The sequence below is a fragment of the Parasteatoda tepidariorum genome, chromosome 9 (genome assembly GCF_982258835.1).
Source record: "Parasteatoda tepidariorum strain Cologne lab strain chromosome 9, Ptep-v5.0, whole genome shotgun sequence".
Classification (NCBI taxonomy): Eukaryota; Metazoa; Arthropoda; class Arachnida; order Araneae; family Theridiidae; genus Parasteatoda; species Parasteatoda tepidariorum.
Genome location: NC_141763.1, coordinates 32390307 through 32413753, shown reverse-complemented (window position 1 = coordinate 32413753; position 23447 = coordinate 32390307). Strand labels below are relative to the sequence as shown.

The window sequence follows — 23447 nt, the reverse complement described above, 5'->3', positions numbered from 1 at the left end:
CTTGAAACTTATTATTTTATTTAATATAAATTATATTTTTTATGCATATTATTATTGTTTATAATTTTTTTAAATCGTATTTTTAAAAACTTTATTATTAACTAATATTTTCTTTCTATTTATCATTGGCTAATATTTTCTAAATAATTATTTTTTAAAATATTTAAATATCGTCATCTGTCACACCATAACTACACAGTTAAGTAGGACAGATAAAATATTGGGACAGTGCTAGAAATATTATTGAAATCCAAATAATCACTAATCGGAAAAGAGGTACAGAAGACATGAAAACCAGTTTTATTGTCTGAGAAAACGGAGGAGGATATATATATATATATATATATATATATATATATATATTCATACATATATGTACATATACATATATACATATATGTACATATACATATATATATATATGAATAAAATAGCCTTCGTGTTTAATTTGAAATTGCTTAGATATTCCAAATCCTAATTCTCATGGTTTGAATCCTAATTTTCTGGAATACTAAAGAACAGGATTGCTAACCAAAGTTCTATTAGATCATGTATTAAAAAACTTACGTTTTCACGAATATTTTATACTTATATTTATATCATAAATGACCAGAAAAATATATTTTAATCTTAAAATTCTATTTAAGTATAAGCATTATCATAACGATGATACGACAGTAAGCATTATTATAACAATCATACGACATTAAATATAAGCATTATCATAATAGATCATATTAAAGCAATATACAGAAAACAAAGCAGGTGCGGGCGAAGATTACCTGAGTTTGAAGGCGCGTTAGCCCCCTTATCCACAGAATCTGTCCTGTCCTCTTTACTTCCTGAGATATGGATCCTCTTGATGTGTCTTCCGTCAGGGACCCTCCGGCATCCAAGTCTTCTGGGTTGCCCGAACCCCACGTGAACGTCTTGGGGATCTTCTTAGTGGGGATGGTAGTGATGCACTGGCCCCACACCAGCACCCCGGCACCAAAAAATAAGCACCAAAGCCACTGATCCAGTGAAAGTGGAGCGGTTGAAAATGCCCGTCCCCCGAACTGGACAATCACCACCTAAAAGATTGACATTTCTATTTTACTGAACAGTAGAAAATATAATTAAATAAACGCATTTCGTAAATTCGTTGTACCAATTAGAGAAAATTTTATGAGCTTAGACGTTATGATCTTTAAAGCTTCGACAGGTTCCTGAATAAAAAGTAATTTATATATATATATATATATATATATATATATATATATATACAGAGAGAGAGAGAGAGAGGATATAATCGTGTGGGTTGATGAAAAGATTATATCTTTTATTTTCCGGATTTTTTTAAAAAATTGTATCCTTTTTATTCAGTTGTTTGTTATTTTTATTATTATTTTTCCCCCCCTTTTTTCATATGTCTGTAATTTTCCTTTGTTTTATCTTCATTTTGAACTTATATATATATATATATATATATATATATATATATATATTCCTTATGCTTGATTACGAGAAAATTTCTGGTGTGACAGGTGTGTAAGTCAACCGCTGAAAAATCCAAACGTGAAAATTTCTAAAATTAAAGAATGTAAAAAGCAAAACTATTATTTTTACCCGATTTTTCTCACGTAAATGATACCTCACATTGTTTTCTTAGATATCATACCTTTGCCCTCAGGTGCCCCTTCAAAGAGGCAATAATTAATGCTTTATCTACGTCATCAGTCAAACGTTACTTAACACGTGGCAAAGTGTACATTTAAATGTAATAGTTAAATCTCTTAAAAAATGTGGAATTTCGAATTCGAGAGAGAGTTTTTGAATGGGAGTGAAGACTATTTTCTGTGGGAAGCAGCAATGGAGGAGGATGTTGAAGCAATTGCAAAATGAGATCTTTGTGTGGGAACTATTAAAGTTATTGATACCGACGCAGAGGATATTTAAGAATCTTTGAATTAGTAACTATATGGTATGTCTTAAAAGGTTTTTATGTTATATTTATTTAACTGTTTTTGAATAAATTTCTTGAATTTTATTAGTTTTAAATTTAGTTCCGAACGTAACTTAAGGTATTGTTTCTACAAAGACATTTATATGCAAGCAAAACTGTCTGGATATAACATATTAAAAGCAGTTTTTAGAAAGGGAAGAAATTGATACAGAACTAGTCATATTTATTTCATTGCCTATAATGCATCAACATTTGGTATTTTTGCTATGAGTAAAACAGACAGCCTAAGCTTAAATAAAATCATGCTATGTAAAAACATTCCAGATCAAATTACGGTATAAAGTACCAGCACTTTGGGTGCATCATCCATAAAATCTATTTTACCGCAAAATTCATTTTTACCGTGAATTATTATAACGTAATTTTTACAGTGCTATTCAGTTAGTTAGTGTGATTCACTGATTTTACGGTAATTATCATTGTAAAAACTACGGTATAACAGCTTTTTTGCTCTGTAAAATGTCCCGGTACAAATAGATTTTACGGTAAAAAATACTGTACTACGGTATTATGGTAAAATTATTGTAAAAAGTACCTGTTGTGGTATTATGGTAAAATTACAATAAAAAGCCCCGTATTATGGTATTATGATAAAACTTCCGTAAAAGAACCGTATTACGGGGAAATTTCAGTAAAAAGTACCGTGTTTCGGTATTATGGTAAAATTAGGATAAAAAAGTACCGCATTATGATATTATGGTAAAATTACTATAAAAAGTACCGCATTACGATATCATTTTAAAATCAGGAATTTTTAACATTGTTCTAGTTGAGTGTCATTACCTGTGAGGCAGCTGTGACTACAAGTATGCTGTAAGAAACGGGTTATTATGGTAAAATTATAATAGAAAGCACCGTATTATGGTATTATGAAAAAACTTCCGTAAAAGAACCGTATTACGGTAAAATTTCGGTAAAAAGTACCGTGTTACGGTATTATGGTAAAATTATGATAAAAAGTACCGCATTATGAAATTATGGTAAAATTACAATAAAAAGTACCGCATTACGATATCATTTTAAAATCAAGAATTGTTCTAGTTGAGTGTGATTACCTGTGAGGCAGCTGTGACTACAAGTATGCTGTAAAAAACGGGGTTTGTGAGAAGGCCCTCAAAGATGTTCCTTTCTCCGTGAATTTTTCGGGCGTTTATCTCGTTAAAGAGGGTCATCATGACGAAAGTGTTGAAAATGATGGTGAAATGCTGGGAAGGCGGAGAATGTAAAGGCGCGTACATGCCTGAGTCGATGTCGAAGATTTGGTGCCCTGAAATAAATAAATCATCAATAACTGCGACATAAACAGATTAACATGAAAGTTCAATTTTCTAAAAACTGTAAAAATCTACTTGTCAGAATAACCTGAAATTTGGCTTTGAGGGTTTGACTTTAGGTGAAAGATATAGCAATTCAAAAAGCAGTTCGAAATGTTACTGATAGAGGGTGTTATACTCAATATAATAAGCAACAGATACAATATATAAAAATATAATTGATAAATAAATAAAACTATTTAAAATGCATTCGGTACCTGTCACCATTTCCTAAGAGCCTGACCGATAAAACTACCTTATGTACCTTTTGACAATGGGATCAGAAGGAGAAAGTGTTTTGTTTATTGATCCAATAGTGATTTTAGTGAAATTGAATGTCCTAAAGGCACGCATTGAGCAATTTGCTCGGAATGTAACTTTTGATAAACTGTTCTGAATTATACTGTTTCGCGTTTTTAACTTGTTATACACAAACGTTGGTCAGCAAATAGTTTTCTTAAGGAAGTTTAACAACTGTTTTATACTATTTTGGATGTTGATTTTTTTAATTGGCTTCTAACATTCTTACAATTAAAAATCTATTACATTGTGGCTTTTTCATTTTATTTCTCTGGAACCAAATATCACTGACAATTTACCAGTTATAGCTGCAAATGCAAAGGTAAACTATTTGAAGTTCTGATTGGTAAAGAGCCCCTTGATTTGCAAAATTAGTAACTATTTTTCTTCTTATACTGCTGTTTTTTCCTTGTAAATACTCGGATCAAATTTTAAGTTATTCCGACAAACGAAACTTTTTTATAGCTTTTTTGAAAGTCGGAATTCAATTATTATCATTCAGTAATAAGAGATTTGAAATAATGCTGCATCAAAAGATATCGGCATTTTTAAAATTTGTGAAAAATGATACTTTAAAATGGGTGAAAAGCAATTTCACTAGTTAATCGAAACGGCATTGGTTAAATTTGGCATCTTGAATAAATAGGAAGATTTTGCAATACCATTTCAAGTCCCTTCATGTTCTTATTATGTGCTGTTCGTTGTTCCTCAAAATAAAGTGATCTCATTTTAATTTCAGTAAATTCGAATGCTGGTGTAGGAAAATGTGAAACAGTAATCATACAATTTAAACGAAGTATTAATTTAATATTAAATCAACGTACTTTTGGAGAAAAAAAACTAGAAATACACCCCTATTTTTTTTACTAGAAACTATACAACATAAAAGTAGAGAATCGTGAATTTGATCGACACAGACATTATTTAGATTAAGGTGCAACTTTTGTGCAGAATGATATAACCTTATTTATTGAGGTAAGATGCGCTAAACAAGCAGCATACAACTCTGTCAATGCTATCAAGAACATATGCAACTAAACATACGGCATAGAAATAAAGTAAAAAAATATTCAATAATATTTTCAACTGAATAACAATTTATGATGAGGATACACGCATGAGTAGGGGTAAAATGAGTGCTACACCCCACTTTTAGGGTTGATGACCTCTCTTACTAAGAAGTGTTATGGGATGAGTGCTTCACCCCACTTCGGATCGATCACCACGTCCATGAGATGAGCACTACATTCCACTTCCTCAGTATGGATGCGAGTTCAACCCCACTGATAAGCTCTTAGCACTGTTTTTCAAAGATATGTCACCAAGGAAAATAAAGCCATAAATTAATTGACTGACACTTGAAGCATTGCGATGATTTTAAACTATATATATAATCTTGCCGCGAAGAATTATTTGGGCTTTATATCAGACGAAAAATTTAATGATTTTAAACTCATTTAACTTTTTTAAAAATCGCCAATTTGGTGAAACTTTTCCACCTAGATGAAAATTGTCAAAATCACTGCCATGTTCTCAGTTTTCGCAAATTTTTAAGAGCCCAGGTGGTGCAGCATTGGAGTAAGTTTTTAAATAATGAAAAAATTAGACCACAAACGCTTTTCATTTTCACAAAACTGTGACTTTGCTCCATATCGACGTTTTGTGCCATTTTCAAAGTAAGTGTAGACAGTGCTGGCATTAGATAAGATAAACTTGACCTAACAGTCATAAGTAACAGTTGCAAACTCACAACAGTTATAAAAATGGCATATTACTCGTAAAAAAGCATCATTTCATACTACGATGGAGACTTCGAAAAACAACTATAGTAGGGATGGCTCTTTACGTAGCATGGTTTGGAACTAAGAAAATGCTTCTTATAAAATTTTTAGTATTTATGTTTTCACTTCTGTGATATTAAGAAAAATTTGACGCTTACTTGCTAATCTGAAAAAAAGCTTCAAATGAATTTCTCATTGCGAATTTTTCGTAATTTTTTGCAATGAGAAACTCGTTTGAAACTTAATAAAGATGAAACTTGATAAAAATGAGCGACGATTCTTTCAGAAATACCGGTATATGTCAAAAAATATGAACTCAAAATTTTTAAGATGCAATTTTTTGGCCAAACAATGCTACGTTAAGACCATACATATAAAAATAAAGAAGAACTCTTTGCGATTTTTTTGTAACTTCTTCCAATCAGAAATTCATTTTAAACTTGTTTATGATTTTACAAGAATCCGGACTTAACGAAAAAATTCGAAACAATTGGTGCAATGTTAAGTCTATACCTCGCTTTTAACGAGCAAAACCTATTTTTAGCGAGCACAAATTATGCGATACATAAAATTCTGTACGAATTTTCACTTTTCCAGCTCAACTAATTCCTTAATGTTCCGAAAACATTGACTGAAGCTACTGATGAAATATAAATACAGCAAATATATGTATTTGTTTTAAAGCAGGGGCGCAAATGACGTTTTTCAAGTTATGAGTCTTAAGATAGTTCATTCTTTTCTTCTGCTCAGAAATAAATAATAAATAACTTACTATATTTATAACAAGTAAGTGTGAATTTTTTTGATATTTTTTCACGAATCTTTTCTTAGCAAGCAATCCGTTTGACGAGCAAATATTGTGGTTCCTTCACGCTCGTTATAAGCAAGTTCAATGAATGCAAAATGATCGAAAAGACCAAATACAATTTTTAATTTTAGAAATACCTCCTCACCTACGAAAAGTAATGTGAAAACGATTATAAGTTGATATATGGCATGCCCAATGATGTTCTTCATCATGGTTCTGGAAATGAGAGGTTTCGTTCGACCATAAGGCTTCCTCAGTAATAGGGCTGAGGTAGGCATCTCTGTCGCTAACGCTAAAGACGCTAACGTATCCATGATGAGATTTACCCATAACATTTGAACTGCTTTCAGTGGACTGTCCTGTAAAAGAAAGAAAGGTCAGTTAGTCTTACCCTTAACCCTTTAACGATCGGTTAATTTTCAAGAAAACGGTCATAAAAGTGCATATTTTGTCAAATACACATATTTGATTAGTGCTGATATCTAGTTTAAAATAAACTAACTATCTACAATCACCTTAAAAATATCCTGGTGCTACCATCTGGTGTGCAAAATGAGAAGTAAAATGTTTTCCTAAATGAATTAGTTTTATTCTTATTGGCGCTTTATTCCTGAACACTCCAGCCGGAAATTTCACGGGAGCGAGAAATAGAGTGCGAAACCTCAGCCCGTCATTTTCAAGGGAGCGAGAAGGAAGGGGTTAAAACTTTTGTAACACTATGGATTTCTTAGAAACAAATAATTACTTAGAAAATTTAACTGAGTAACGTCATATGTATTATCCATATGTATCGAGCATATGTATTAATCCAATATTTTTAAATCCTTGCAAAAATGTAATAATTGTTTTATTTTTCAAATATTCCTTCTTTCAATAGTTAACATTTCTGAATAGAGAATAAAGGATTTTTACCGCGATGATATTTTTAATGCTATCAGAAACTGTGAGCATATTTTTAATGGCATTTAGATAAGATATGAGTCCTATTCAATAAATTACTACAGTTTTGATGTACCACATCTATAGTACTGGCTTAATTATAAACTGCGCATATTATTTGTCTTAACTCGGTTTAAGTGATATGCTCCCACACCAAATTCTACAGCACTTGTCCTAAGGCTCTAAATACATAAATTTTTTTTCATATGGCAATTAAGGGATTTGATTATTTTTCGTTATCTAAGTTCAGAAGTTCTGAAATAATGGAACTTATAGTTATGTTTATTTTTATAATATTGTTATTTTTATAATAAAAAATTAAGAAATATTTGCCATTTTAAAAATTCTTCGAGTTTTCCAACTTACATTACTTATTTAAAATACCTATTAAATATTTTGCTTTTCGGTTGGTACAACAAGTGAGCCGGAATCTCCGGTTTCATCATACTAAGTACCGTAAGCAAAGGGTTAATATTAAAAACAGTAATTTATACCCTGCACTCTGATTACTATGATGAGTTAATTGCAAATTTCTCTTGTCAATTATCAGAATTGAAATTTTTAATAACAAAAAATGTAAATTTTTAATAAGAAGAAAATCTTACTTCTATAGCACATGCCCCCACAAAGGCTACGATGACGGCGACTACATTGACAGTGAGTTGAAATTGAAGAAATTTGGCTATACTATCATAAACATTCCTCCCCCACATCACAGCTTTAACTATACTTGTAAAATTGTCATCTGTTAAAATGATATCGGAGGCTTCTTTGGCGACATCTGTTCCTGCAATACCCTGTAAAAAACAGCCAAAAGTGCTAAATGCTCAGCTATCAAAAATTTTATAAATAACCTTGTGCATTTTTAAAAAGAAAACCCAACAAAATATACATAATGGCAGGGGACACAGTCACTGGTTGTCTTAAAAGCAAGTAAAAAATTTAAGAAATCAATTGAAGAAAACCTGGTTTTCTTAATTGTTTTACTAATTAAACGCGGACTTTTATTCTCACCAATAATTGAAATTACTAAGTCATTCAACTGATGGCGCTATTGACGGATAAAAAAATGCAACATTATACAAAAAGAATACAATGCTGGATATCTCATAAATCCAACTGAAAATTTGCACATTCGTCTTACAAATTTTGTTCTCTGGCAAGTACCACTTTGGTTCTGCAAGTCGTCGCTTTGAAACTAAACCGTGGCAACTAAAAAAAGCAAGTTTCTCGGGAGAGCGATTTCTAACTTTTCAGGAACTTCCACCGCAGGTTGACTCAAAGCTATGGCGACTATTACAAAATAGTTTACATTAAAAAAACCCTGTTTCTTTACATTTTTCAATGAACCAGGCCAGATTCTTGCAGCTTTTCTAATTTTGTGGTAATTTCGAAATAAGTTAAGGTACTTTGAGTTGCAACACTTTTCTCTAAAACTTTTATTAAAAGTGGAGAGTTATTTCAAAATATAACGATGTTCTTCAAAATATCCTCCCGAATATTACATATTTCATTCAAATTTTGACATACAACAGTGCAGGAAAAAAATCGCTCTCCTGAAAAACTTGCTTTTTTGAGTTACTATTGTTTAGTTTCAAAGCGACGTTCCAAGGTTTTGTTCAACTGGCACACTGCTACACTATTCCCTAAAACTAAGATGGCGAATCACGCCAATGCGATAATGATTTATCTGCTCTCTAAATTAATTTTATGGAACTATGAAGATAACACGTTGTTTCCTAAAAGGATGATTTTTTCTGACACAAAATGACCCAAATATCAAATTTTTCGATTTTTTTGAGTTACTACGGTTTAGTTTCAAAGTGACGAAATATTGCTTATATTGAAATCATTGTTTCAGGACTTAAGCAGTCAACAGAGCCATCTGTTGAGAAAAAACAAATGATCTAGTTTTTTTTCAGCAGAATGCAGCTAATGTAAGACTTCAATCGACTTCCGTTTTTCATTTTATGAATTTTCTAGGCATTGCTCAACTACGGGACACCCTCGATACAACTTGAAAGTAACCAACGGAAATAAACAGCCGAAGAAAGGTATGAATTCATTCTATCTTCAAGTTATATGGTAGAATGCTTTTCAGAATTTTAAGATTTAATTGATAATTTTTATAAATATAGGGAATTCTATACTTGACAAAGTCGCAAAATCATTGACAAAGGCAATGTGGGAAAGCACTGATTGTAATTATCCATTTTTTATTTATTAATTTTCATAAATTTGCATTTTGTTAAAAACTCTAATCTCAAAAAACAAGCATACAATGCAATAATAATTCTAATGCTTTTGAACAATTTATTAATAAATTTGATTGTAAATTGTCAATCGGCTTGAATAAACTTTAAATGAATCTAGGATTTTTATAACTATGCTCTTCAGCGTATCTGGTGGACATTTTCTGGATTATTCTTATTTAATAAGCAGTAGAAAGTAAACTCTTTGATTTAGATTAACTTTTAAAAAGCTATGATGAGAAATTCAGCAAAGCTTTGATTGAATTAATGGAAATAATTATAAAGTGACATTTAGTGAATTTTAGAACATCAACTTTAAGTGAATATCTAATATCTTATAGTGAATATCTAAAAGGCTGCTTGCAAAACAAATTTTTACTTTTAAAAACTCCCTTACTTAAACATTGGTTTTTTAAAGTAACAGCCAACCATGGCACATTTTAACCCTAAAATTTTAAGCATTTCCAGATTATCATTAGGTACCCTTCTTCTGTCATGTTACTTTTTAAGTACTAGACCAGGGATGGGTAAACTACGGCCCGCGGGCCAACTATGGCCCGTCGGAAGGTTTTATCCGGCCCGCGGATAGAATTTTAACTTGCCGATCCGTGGTGAATATAAACAAGATGCATTATACATCCATTTTCTTGTCTACTATGTTTAAAGCTACTGATGACCTTTTTACTTTCCCTATTTTTGTTCTACAAAATATAAATTGATGGAAATAGTACAACATGGATGGCTTCAATATAAAATGTTGAAAGCCGAAGTTCTTTATAGAATAGCCGTAGATTGGCTCCAACAAGCGTTTGTCTTTCTCGAGGAGCACACATATGGAAACTAATATATTAACATGTGGTAGACCACGAAATTTTAAGCTCGAAGGAGCAGATTTTTCTGCCGGCCCGAGTTGTAACATTATCTATTGCGTATGGAAAGATTGCACACATATCATGTCATTGCGAAACCCAGAAAATCAGGACTATGCTTGCTTCATCTTATATATGTGAACAAGTGTTTTCAATTATAAACCTTATAAAAAATCCCTTCAGAAGTAGACTAACAGACAAGCATTTAGCCTCGTTTCTTAAAATAAGCACATCTCACTTCGAACCTCAATATAAGGAACTTTTAAAAATGAAATCGCAATTTCAATAAATATTTAAATTAAAACTTGTATACGGTTTTTTCTTAAGAAGTATCTACTCGGCCCACCAAACTTTTTTTTTCTCGATATTTTGCCCTCGACCAAAAAAGTTCGCCCATCCCTGTACTAGACTCATAAGAAATATTTAGAGATGTTGAAATTTTTTTTTCCATTTGTAAACTGCAACGTAGTTTTCATTCAAACTAAAATAAAGAGGAATGCTATACATATTGAAACATGAAAGTGTCTTTGTTTACCATAGCGAACCCAACATCCGCCTTTTTCAATGCAGGTCCATCGTTTGTACCATCACCGGTGACTGCTACAACTTCCCTGTTGGCGTGAAGTTTGCTGTCAATAATACCTTTCACCAGTGTGTACTTATCAGTTGGAGAACTTCGAGCCAAGACTCGAAGACGAGGCCACACTTTATCTAATAGATTTTGTTGTACCTGCAAAGTAAACACAGAAAATTACCTATCAATGCTAAATATTTACGAATTTAATAAAATTAAGGCTTTTTCAATATTATTTCGATTGTTATAATCTCGAAGAGTAGTGGTAGTTCCTTATTTACGTGCAACCATAAGGCTTGGAGTCAGTCTCGAAAACATCTCTGAGGATATACCAAAGATATGCCATCGCAGTTTTAATCCTCCACACAGGGTATAGCTTCCCCCCTTTGGTAGTCAAGCATTTTACGTTTGAGCACTTAAGCGAAGACTGACTCCCTGCACCCTCGGTCGATTTGCATGCTGATCAAAATAACCACCCACCCGCTCAATGACCACTGAAAGTGAGACTTGGCTTCCGCGTTTTACTGGGAACCGTATTTTCATGATCAAATTGACTTTTTTAAAGCAATTTCATTGAAATGTATGAGTAATATTATATGCTGCTATGTTAGAAAAGAAGATATCATCAAAAATTTTTTGGTTATTTTTTGTAATTGAATAAATATTATGCTACTAAATGTTAACGAAGTAATATGTCTCTCAATTTTAAGATATTTTAAAAGAAATTCATGAAATTTTGATAAGGAAATATCTTTATATCTTTAACCCAAACAAAAAATATCTGGTAAATGAAAAAAAAAATAATTATTTGAGTCCTAAGCAATGGTATAAATCATTACTGGTTAAAAATAAATTAAGAAACTTTTTTACACAGTTTGAACAGAATTGATTGAAAACTGAGATTCTCTTAAAAATATAATTTTTTTGCTTAAAATGCATTTAGAGATTTAAGGGAAACTACAGTTTTTAAGTTACTTGATCAAGGAGACATTATTCAATTAAAAGGAACGAATAAGGCTTCGAATTATGACCTACCATCAAACTCTTCCATGAAATTCACAAATACAAATAAATCTGAGGATACATTTGAATTTTTATGACGCTCAGTGGTTGTAGTTCTCGTGAGGCTTCACTGCCCACGATTGCAATAATTATAAAATTGATATAACTGTGAAAAGCAGTGTAGTATGATCAAAACTACTTTCTACGTTTTGTTGATACTCAAATTTACAAATAACGCTTACAGTCACGCATCTCTTATGCCTTATAACAGTGTAAACTAAGTAAATTTTCGTTCTAACTGTTAATTTTTCTTGTATCCCCAACCATTAACAATATCGAAAAGCTAACTTTGATTCCTGGAATTTGATGATACAGTAAGTGATTTCCAAAGTCATTTTTTATGAATGATTTTATATGAACTATTACGTTCAAGCTATTAAAGCGTAAAGAGTATAATCGTACATCCTTGTTTTTAAAATATTTTAATTTACATGACTGAAAACTCGTGAGTATGACTTTTAAATTGTGTTCATTGTCAAAAGTTCGGTTATTCGTTTGCGTTCAGTTAACGGTTTATTCTAATTAAAGCAAAATAAGCTCTGAAGTATGCAGAAAGATTAGTTCTTTCAAGATAATAATCCCTGTTTCAAAAGAATCGCGAACTCATGGTTTTCTGCTGTTTGAAAAAATATATGTAATATTGTAATCATCTTTTGAATTATTTTTTTAAATTTTTAATCTTCAACTATCAACTTTCTTTTTTTTTTAAATTTTAAATTTCTCGTGCATGTTTAATTTTCAACGACATTATTGATTTTAAACAGCTAAATTTATTTGTATTTATAGTTTATATGTCAATCGCAAAAAATACGTTATCATTTAACCCTAAGAAAATTTGTATCTAAGTTAAACCGTAATACCGGTACCTCAAACAGTAATTCGCTGCAATAAGGTATTAAATGAAACATGGTTGCATTTCAAATTAATGCTCAATATCGAGTAATTAAGTTCAAAATGACCAATATTGCTCAACTTGTTTCAAGATTGTAACTAATTTCAACGAAATTATGGTTTCACAGTACACGTTACAAGTATTTTTATAATACGGTTTTTTTAATGCGATTTCTTTTCTTTGACATTTCTTAAAGCATGCAATATTTTTTATTTCATCATGAGTTTCTTTAAAAGCACTCTGTTAAAAAATCTGGATCAAATTATAGTAAAAATTGGCACTCAGGGTATAAGCATTTTTTACGGTAAAATTTTACGAAACGAAAAGCCCGATGTATTGTAATTATTACAGTAATAATTACTGTAAAATTATTGGTCATTGATTACTGTAAAATTATAGAAATTAAATATATATTACTCTAAAAGTTATTGTATAAAGCTTTACGGTACAAGGGCTTTGACGGATGCTGCATTCAGAAGCCCGTACTTTTTACAGTAATTTGATCCGGAATTTTTACAGTACAAGTGATTAAAAAGCAGAGAAACGCACATGTAATATAAAATAAAGTTATCTATAGTGCGAATCATTTTCGTATTACGAAGAACGTTCTTAACTTCTTTCGTTGGAATAAATTGGATTTGGAGTAAACGCACACTGTTAAAATTTTCATTCTAAAATTATGGTAAAATAACTGGTAGCTGTCTGTCCATCCGATTAACCGTAATGTCTACGGTAAAGAATATTTTTTTTCCTTTATGGTTTTGAAACCATTTGCAAAACGTATGGTAATAAAACCATGAATACAAGACTATACGGTTTTTTAATAATTTACAACTAGCATTTTTCAAAAATGTAAAGAAAAAAAAAACTATTTAGCAAGACATAGGAGCTCGGTCTCTCGTAAGGTAATGGGCATTGGTGAGTGACGGACACTAGAAATTCTTCGTGTGTTGAAGAGAAAAGAGGAAATATTGTGGTGTCAACACTAGGATTCGAACTCCAGTTCTACCGGTCATGATATTGACAGATAAGCCCGCTCGGCTGTGACATGTACGCAGTTGCAAAGAACTAAGTAGCTTTATTAGGTGGTTCTAGTTCGTGCGATAAAATTCTGGTTGTTTAACCGTACTAGGTGAAAGCAGTTAATAAACAATTATTCTCAAACTTAACAGTTTGATTACCATTTTATTCATGGTTATTTGACTGTTTTAATTAAATATGGTGAAATAACCATTCAATAAATTGTTATTTAACCATTTTTTCCCAGAAATTTTTAACAGTGCGCAACTATTATTTGGAGTAAATTTTTGCATTATAAGCATAACATAATTTATTAACATTATTTTTTTAACAAAGTAAAGATAGACATACTTCTCCGTTGGCATCTCGTATTCTAGCGTTGAATTCTTTTCCTTCTAAAACAAGGAAGTCATCCTGTGGCCTGATGATGCCGCATTTTTGGCTAATGGATCGGGCAGTATTGATGTTATCACCCGTCACCATTCGAACAGTAATACCCGCTTTTTGACATTGTTTGATGGCTTCCGGTACCTAAAGAATTTTTTATAGCGTCAACATATTTTTCGAGATCTATAGTGTGACAAAAAATATACATCGATTTATTTGCAATCATTAGCATTAATATTTTTGACACAATTCTTGCATTAAAATTTTTGTTATAATGTGATTGTTGTATTGCTATTATGTTAGTTAAAGTAGATTGCATTAAGATTGTTATATTGCTTGCTGCATTAAAATCTGCTTTCTATAATGTAAATGATGTAGTAAAAATTCTGCATAGTTTCTTAAAATTGTGATTGTCACATTAGCACTGCTACATTATTTGTTACTAGCGTGTAGTATTAAAATTGCTTCATCGTTGTTACTAAGAGATTGTTGCTTTTTTAGTAATAAAGCAAATGTTGCCTTAAGGTTGTTTGTCATAAAGTGATTGTTACATTAAAATTTTTGCATTGCTTGTTACAGAACAATACTTGTATTAACGATTCTACATTATTTTTATTTTGCGATTTTAATACACTGCAATTGTTGTATAAAAATTGCTACATTTGTTACAATGTGTTGGATTAAGATTGCTTCATTACCCCTTGCATTATTATTGTTGAAATAAAATTGGTACATTATTCGTTACATTGCTGTTGTCGCATTAGCACTGCTGCATTATTTGTTATTAGCATTAAAATTGTTAACTTGTTACTTGTATTAAAATTGCTTCATCGTTGTTACTAAGAGATTGCTGCATTTTTAGTAATAAAGCAAATGTTGCCCTAAGATTGTTACACTGTTTGTCACAAAGTGATTGTTACATTAAAATTTTTGCATTGCTTGTTACAAAACAATACTTGTATTAACGATTCTACATTATTTTTATTTTGCGATTTTAATACACTGCAATTGTTGTATACAAATTGCTACATTTGTTGCAATGTGTTGGGTTAAAATTGCTTCATTACCCCTTACATTATTATTGTTGAAATAAAATTGGTACATTATTCGTTACATTGCTGTTATTGCTTTTTTTTAATCAGAATCCAATTGTTAAATTATTTGTTATAAAACGAATGTTGCATTGTGTATCATAATGCAAATGTTTTAGTAAGATTTTTGCGTTAAAAAGTGATTGTTTAAATACTTCTGCAGTATTTTCCATAAATTTTTTTTTAATTTTATAATCGACATTGAATATACCGAACAATTTTTGGGTTTACGGTAATTCATGTTCAACTCCGTACCCTTGTAATTTGTGAACCCAACCCAGGAGACAAGAAAACTTCTTGAACAAACTTTGGGTCAAACTAACTTTTGTGGAGACCTTTTTGATGGAACTGAACCGCATTTGCGTTACATATGGAAAGAAAAACCTCTAAAATGCCCCTCGATTAGCTAGATGGCAAAGGGATTCTAATTTATGTTCCTACTGTTTCGTCCAATGAGGATAGTTTGAGGTATCACTCAGGTCCAGTCGAGCCAGAAGCATAATTCGAATCAGACAACTATCGCTGGGATTTGAAAAATCTGAAGTGATTGCTCCATTACAAAACCACCGCGGCTCACTATATTTAGGTTATTAAAGATGCAAAGAAAAAGTAATCCTAAGGAAGATATATTAAGGCACAGGACACCAACTGTATGACCACAGGACCACATCTCCCACCAATTATTCTATGTGGGTGATTATGATAAATATAATTTGAATCAATGTTATCGATAATTTTAAGAAAGCATTTGTCCAAGAGCTTGAATTGTGTTTTTAGCTAGACCACAGAGTTAGAAAAATCTAAAAGGTATGATACATTTTACGATTTTACATGCTTCTTTCGAAAATAAACAATCTGACACATTAAAAGAAATAATTATTTATCTATGATCTACAAAATTAAAAATAAAACAATGTACTGTAAAAACAACTAATCTTTAAAATTGTTAAATACTTTACGAAAACGAAAATTTTAAACGCTTAAAATTCTTTACACTACTTGCTGAATGTTTAACATGCTTAAAAGTCATATCTTTTATTAATGAATGAATTGCGCAATGATATAGACTAAGATACTGTAAAACAAAAAAAGATCTATGATGTAAATTTTTAAAATTAATTATTCAATATTTTTTAAGTGATTCCATGACGTATGTCTGGCATGTGACGTATTAGATTTATTAATATATTTGTGCAAAAAAATGTATAATATCTTATATAATATATTTTCTATATCTATCTATCTTTATATATATATATATATATATATATATATATATATATATATATATATATATATATATATATATATATATATATATATATATATATATATATATATATATATATATATATACACACACCGAAGAGACATTACATTATGATCATCCTGCTAATAACATGTAGGACCACCTTTAGCCCTCAAAACTGCTACGACCGGCAGCACGAATTTGGTTTTCCAAGTAGGACCACAAATGCTCTATTGGATTAAGGTCAGGTGAATTTGGGGGCCAAGACATGACTTGAAAGTCACTGGAATGTTCCTCGACGATTCGACCCTTATGACATGGTGCATTATCCTGTTGGTAAGCACCATCCCCCGCAGGAAAAATTGTTGCCATGAATGGGTGAACCTGGTCTGCAACTATGTTCAAGTAGCTTACAGACGTCAGGGATTGTTCTGTGAGGATTACGGGTCCTAATGTGTCCCATGAAAACATTGCTCCTGGGCGAGAAACCATGAAAACCTGGGTGAGCCCATAGTTATAGATGGAGGGTAGTCATAATGTAATGGCTCTTTGTTGTATATACCATAACAACGGTTAGCAAAAAAATTAAGAAAATAATAGGTTTTGTTTTCTGCACATAAGCTACAAATACATACATACAATTTGAAGAAATTTAAAATTTAAACAAAAATGGAAAATAAAATAAAATAGGGAAAAGATATAATCTCGTCATCAGCTCACACGATTATATCCGAAAAGAATAGTGCTTTCTAATACTGTATTAATATAGCCGAAGCAAAACATATCAATACAATAGTGTGAGGAGCAACAAGAAAATTGAAAACGAAAACATAAATCATTAAGCAAAGCAAAAGTTGTAAAGCACAAATAATATATATATATATATATATATATACACAGAGAGAGGACAGTTGATAGTTAGCTATTTACCTCCGGCCTTACAGGATCTTCGATTCCCACTATACAAACTGCAGTTAAATTTTGGACAATGAACTGTTCATCGTCCCAATTTGGTTCACCATTGCATTTCTCTTGATTAATATGAGCTTCATCGCTGCAGACAAAGTCTTTATAGGCGATGCCGATAGTGCGCAAACCATAGCAAGCCATCGGTTCGATCACATTTGTTACCAGCCGATCCGCGTCAGCAGACGAGAACCTTTCCAACTGACCATTAGCGCCAAAGATAAATGTACACCTGAAATTAAAAAATGTGTTTAAATTTAATAAATTGTATAAAAATCTGTTTAATTTTTTTTAAATAATTGCTGCAATCGTTGTAAATCTGTCTAAAAGTACTTCAGATAACACCATTAATTAAATTTAGTATAGTGGCTATATACGCAAACCAAAAATGTATATTTAAATAATATAAGCAAAAGTAATGATTCTTCGGTATTACATATTGTTTTAAGTAATTTAAGTAAATAACGATTCTTCATCGACAGAATTAAGTAAATAACGATTCTTCATCGACAAAATGCCATGAAATGAATTGACATTGCTCTTTGAAAAGCTTATATACACCATCTTATCATCTTTATTACAACTTCAATTCTCAATTTAAACATTTAAAATGTGTAATCCACGTTTCATTGCGTTTCAGATTACATAAAAAATCACATTGCTTTTTTGACCAAAAATCTCCATTGTCACTTTGGATTATTAAAAGAAATAACATAAATTGTGGTCTAGTATTCAAACAACATAATTTGGAATTTTAAACATACATCAAAGACAATATCTACATTTTAAAGATTTACCTACAATTAAACCTACAATGAATCTGCAATTTAAAGACAGTTGTAGGTTAATCAAATAGCAAAAAATTATATCACTTAGCTTCAACAATCCTTTTAAAAAAAGAAAATTTTAGCAGCACATTCTGAAGTCACGTGTATCACTAACAGCTTGATCAGACTATATTTCCCTTCTACTCTCTTATAAAATTATTTTAAAAACGTATTGAACAATTTTCAAATGACACTAGCTTAAATAGGATCATATCACACTGGAATAAAGTGAAGGTTTAAAGTTTATGATTAGAAATGTTCAATTACTTTCTCAATAATCCCACAATTACTACTACAACTTAGAAAATATTACGTAGAATCGTAAATCAATCTAACTAAATTCTGAATTAGGTAGCGAAATTTATTTGATCTTCCTTCTTAAGGTTAATATTTTTTTTCGCTTAAAACTTGAAGCAATTATTTTTATGGTAATGGCTATATCAAATCATTTAATTTTCGCAGCATTTTTTTAATGTTTTATTCGTTCCTTAAGGTTTGTTTAGTAACGTGCTAATTAAGCCTCATTAATTTTAAGAGCTATGAAATTGGTTTCAGGTTTGCATATTACAAGTTAATTTTTTGCTATTAATTGAAATCAAGATATTAAATACGATTATCTTTCTACATTTTATGAAGTACAAGGATGTGTGATAGGAACAAAACTGCGATTCATTAACTGTATTTCGCATATGGTAATTGGTATACTTGTAATTATATTTAGCATATTTTCTGAATTATTGGGCATTTAATATTAAAGAGAGGTGTTATATAAGAATGCATCTTCTTGTTACAAATATAGCTTGATAGTCACGTAATAATATAGAAAAGAACTGAGAGTTAAGAAATAACTGGTCACAACTGTAAAGGGGATATAACTTTCCAAAACATCAATCTAAATTCATCAATCTCATTAATCTTAACCGAACAGTAAGCGATAAAACTTGGAGATAGATTCTGGTAAAGGTTATTGCGGGGCCGGGATAGCCTGTTCGGTATAGAGCTGGGCCCATGTCTGAGTGTTCGAACCCCGCCGGCCGAAGACTCCCCGTGTAGTAAAGTGACTAACTAAACTCAGTGGGGTGACAGCCCATAGAGGGCCATGGCCTACTGTGCCCATCTCAGTTTTCTTGACCTTGGGCTCTTAGGTGCAGGAGCCGTAACCCCCAGTGTTTAGTTCCCAAGCATGCTTGGTACTCATTTATCGACCCACTGAAGAGATGAAAGGCTGAGTCAACCTTGCCCGGCTCGAGGATCGAACCCAGGACCTGTTGCACGACAGCGCGAAGCGCTACCGCTCAACCACCGGGCATCAGTAAAGTGACTGATGCACGTTAAATCTGTCGAGTCGCAAAAGTCCTCCATGTTCCCATAACAAATCAATACCTCTGGGGGTACTGGATTGGAGATCGATTGTTCTCTGATTCAGGTCAAAATTACGATCTGTGGATGAATGAAAAGATGTATGAATGTGTCCGCCCTATAAACGGGTGCGACGTATGGTGTGGCTGAAGTCGAGTTCTTGGCCATAGATGGCGTCACTGAGAAACAAAAAACGCACACTCTGCCTTAAATTTGTTCGATTTCACCAAGCAGGCTTGCCGCTTGGCAAGTGGCACTAGAAACAACAGCAAGCGTTATTGCTGCCTTTAGGCTAGAAACTGGCCACAATTGTCTTGCTGGTTACCAAAATAGATTTGGATTATTATCTAGAGAATTTGGATAACTCTTTACAAAAAGGAAATTTAATTAAAACAGCAGAGTCGCTATGGTTCAAGGAGTAGAGCTTTCGCCTCCGAATGAGGGGACCAGATTCGACCCAGCTGTGGCTGGTCGAAAACTCAGAATTTTGTCGGCTATTCAACACCGGTTATAAAATAAAATAGTTACTAAAAAGCAGAAAAAGTAAGAACATTTAGAGACATAAAATGTCAAGCTGAAAAGCGTCTCCCCTAGTGGCGTACGATAATATTTCTGACCCTGGTTTGCTGAATCATCTTGTATAATCATAACTTAATTTAACCCACTTCATGGCAATAAATATACAGAATTCGTCACGGTTCTAGTGCTGGGTGATGCTGCGTACATTTGTTTATCCCCAGAGAGTTCCCCAATTTGTTCCAATAAGCTGGTGATAATTTAGATCTTTTCACAGATTAAAGATATCTTACTTTTGAAGAACTATTTCTGATGCTCCTTTGGTGAATATCCGGAAACCACCATTGGGCAGACGTATCACAGTACTCATGGATTTTCTGACGGAATTGAAAGTGTACACTTTGTGAAGTTTCTCTTCGGGCATAATGTCCCGCACAGCCTGATAGTCTTTGCCCAGATCAAGCACAAACCCCAGGAGTGCGCATTCTGTCTTGTTGCCTACTTGCTTCGGCAGCTCACCAGGATTGTCAGGAGGCTAAAAAAACATTAATTTACAGTCAGTTTTTAGTTTTGTTTTAGCAGAAAAAAACATTTATCTTCAGTTGTCAATTATATTATAAAAGCTAGAGGGTAATTAGCAAACCTCAATTAAGATTCTTTATACTAATTAATTTAATGGCAAAAGTTACATAATTTTTTATTTATTCATTCATTTTAAGAAATATGATAGGTAAAATAGTTGCGGTAGCAAACGTTTTGTTTTAAAAAAATTCAAAGTTTTCATGCAGATTATATTTTGTTATGACCCATTTAGTTACAAATTATATTCTTTTAAAGAAAATTACTCTCATAAAAGTTATTTTGATGCATTAATCAGAATATTCTTAAATAGAAAAACGAGATAATAAAATGTTTCAGAACCTCCAAGAGCTATTAACTTCGATGTTAATAAATCAAAAATTAAAACAAAATGGTTTAAAATATTAAATCTGAATTATTTAAATTTATATTTATTTATTTATTTTTTAATTTATTAAAAACAAAACTAAATTGCTAAGAGATGTAAAGCAAATGCTAAAGTTCAGAGAGCTGGTCGTAAATATTTATGGGCAGCTCTGTTCTTTTTAAAAAATGCTCAGTAATCCTAATTACTTAACAAAATTAGTAAAGTTGATCGTTTATTTATACGGTTGTTGTGTAAAGCTTCCTAACGCAATTCTGAGGCGTTCGCCCTTTTCCATGGTGATTACAGCATCAGACTACGGGCACAATACCTCTAGACTCAAACCCAGCTGACGTCGAATAACATCTAACTCGGACTCTATACGTCGGTGAGCACAAAAAATGGCACTACAATAATTCTTAGAACATATGATACTACAGTAATTCTTAGAAAAATAGCACTACACCAATTTGCATTGATTCGACAATCAAATCTCAGACAACGTCAAGAATAAGGTAAATTTAACAAGCATAACTTTAATTTTACAGTTGGTAGTGATATATTTCACGAAAATAAATTTAAGCCCTACATGTATTTTTGCCTTGATTCATCATGTCATGATAGCTCTTCAACATAAATTCATTTTAACGGCACATGATTTGAGCAAATTTTTCAGATCACTGATAGTAATTTAGCGGTGATATTTTTTAAAGTGCACAGTAAATCAATCTTTAAAAACATATTAATATTTTATAACTTGCTAATACTACTAATAGATTATAGCACAGCAAATGTTTACAGCTAAAAAGTCACATAATTATGAAAATTGAAATATCTTGGAAATGTTTCCTATTTAAAATTGTACAAAATAAACTTTTCATCTTTCACATTTAAAAGTTTTATTATTGTAAAATTACACTGAAGAGCCATTATATTATGACCACCCTGCTAATAACATGTAGGACCACCTTTAGCCCTCAAAATTGCTAGCACCCGCCGTGGCATTGAATCCACAAGGTGCTGATAGGCAGTCTGAGGTATCTGGTACCAAGCGCTCACCAGCTGGTCCTGCAATTCCCTCACATTGCGAAGAGGTAGCGTAGCAGCACGAATTTGGTTTTCCAAGTAGGACTACAAATGCTCTATTGGATTAAGCTCAGGTGAATTTGGGGGCCAAGACATGACTTGAAAATCACTGGAATGCTCCTCGAACCAATCCATGACGATTCGACCCTTATGACATGGTGCATTATCCTGTTGGTAAACACCATCCCCCGCAGGAAAAACTGTTGCCATGAATGGGTGAACCTGGTCTGCAACTATGTTCAAGTAGCTTACAGACGTCAGGGATTGTTCTATGAGGATTATGGGTCCTAATGTGCCCCATGAAAACATTGTTCCTGGGCGAGAAACCATGAAAACTTGAGCGAGCCCATTGTTATAGATGGAGGGGGATCATAATGTAATGGCTCTTCGGTGTATATTTCTTATATTATAATATAAGCAATTTGTCATTATTATTTATTGCGAAATTGTGTTATTTAATTTTAATAATTTAGTTTAACGTGATAATTTATACATAACCTAGTTATTCATTTGTGAAATGTATTTTATAAGTGAAAAATATGTATCATTTATAATCAAGGCGACATAATGTATAATCATATATAATATTCGACAAGGAAAGACGTGATTTTTTATATGAAACTTCTAATCAAGCTTAGTATTTAATAAAAAGCTTGCCCTTTTTCCGGAAAAGAGCACGTTAAAATAACAAAACTTATCATATTGATATTTGATGCAATTCTGTGCCCAAAAATGAAAGCAATGATTTTTTACACTGTATATTTTACAGAAACATAGATTCAAAAAATAAGTACATTACACATTGCATCTTTTGATTTTCAAACTCCCATGGTGTAAAAAAATCATAAAAAATGATTGTATAAAATGTATAAAATATATATATATATTGATTAACCATCACTTGATATGTATAGGCGCTGCTGATAGATATTAAAATAATAAGAAACTTAAAAAGGGATTATACAAAATGTGTAAAAAAATTTATTTAGATAGACTAAGTCATCATCCGAGATTTCTAGGTGCTACTGATTGATATAAAAATAGGAAAAAATATAAAAATGGATATTGCTAAATGTGTAAAAAATATATTTAGTTAGACTAATCATCACTCCACATTTTCAGGCGCTGTTAATTCATATAAAAATAAGAAGAAATATAAAAATGGATTGTACAAAATGTGTAAAAAATATATTTAGATAGACTAATCA

The 23447-nt window shown here is 31.7% G+C and overlaps 1 protein-coding gene across 7 annotated transcripts in view; it reads right to left on the bottom strand.

Annotated features, from left to right (window-relative positions):
• The window catches only part of PMCA (plasma membrane calcium-transporting ATPase 3), a 215126-nt gene that overhangs the window by 10399 nt on the left and 181280 nt on the right, over positions 1-23447 (bottom strand). For all 7 annotated transcript variants that reach the window (XM_087151226.1, XM_087151224.1, XM_087151225.1 and 4 more), the window contains exons 11-18: positions 20504-20745; positions 17473-17740; positions 14167-14346; positions 10803-10997; positions 7752-7943; positions 6353-6566; positions 3061-3272; positions 783-1073 (exon numbers count right to left, since the gene is read on the bottom strand). In XM_087151226.1, the coding sequence (XP_087007352.1) occupies positions 783-1073; positions 3061-3272; positions 6353-6566; positions 7752-7943; positions 10803-10997; positions 14167-14346; positions 17473-17740; positions 20504-20745 (1794 nt within the window). The remainder of the gene's footprint in view (positions 1-782; positions 1074-3060; positions 3273-6352; positions 6567-7751; positions 7944-10802; positions 10998-14166; positions 14347-17472; positions 17741-20503; positions 20746-23447) is intronic.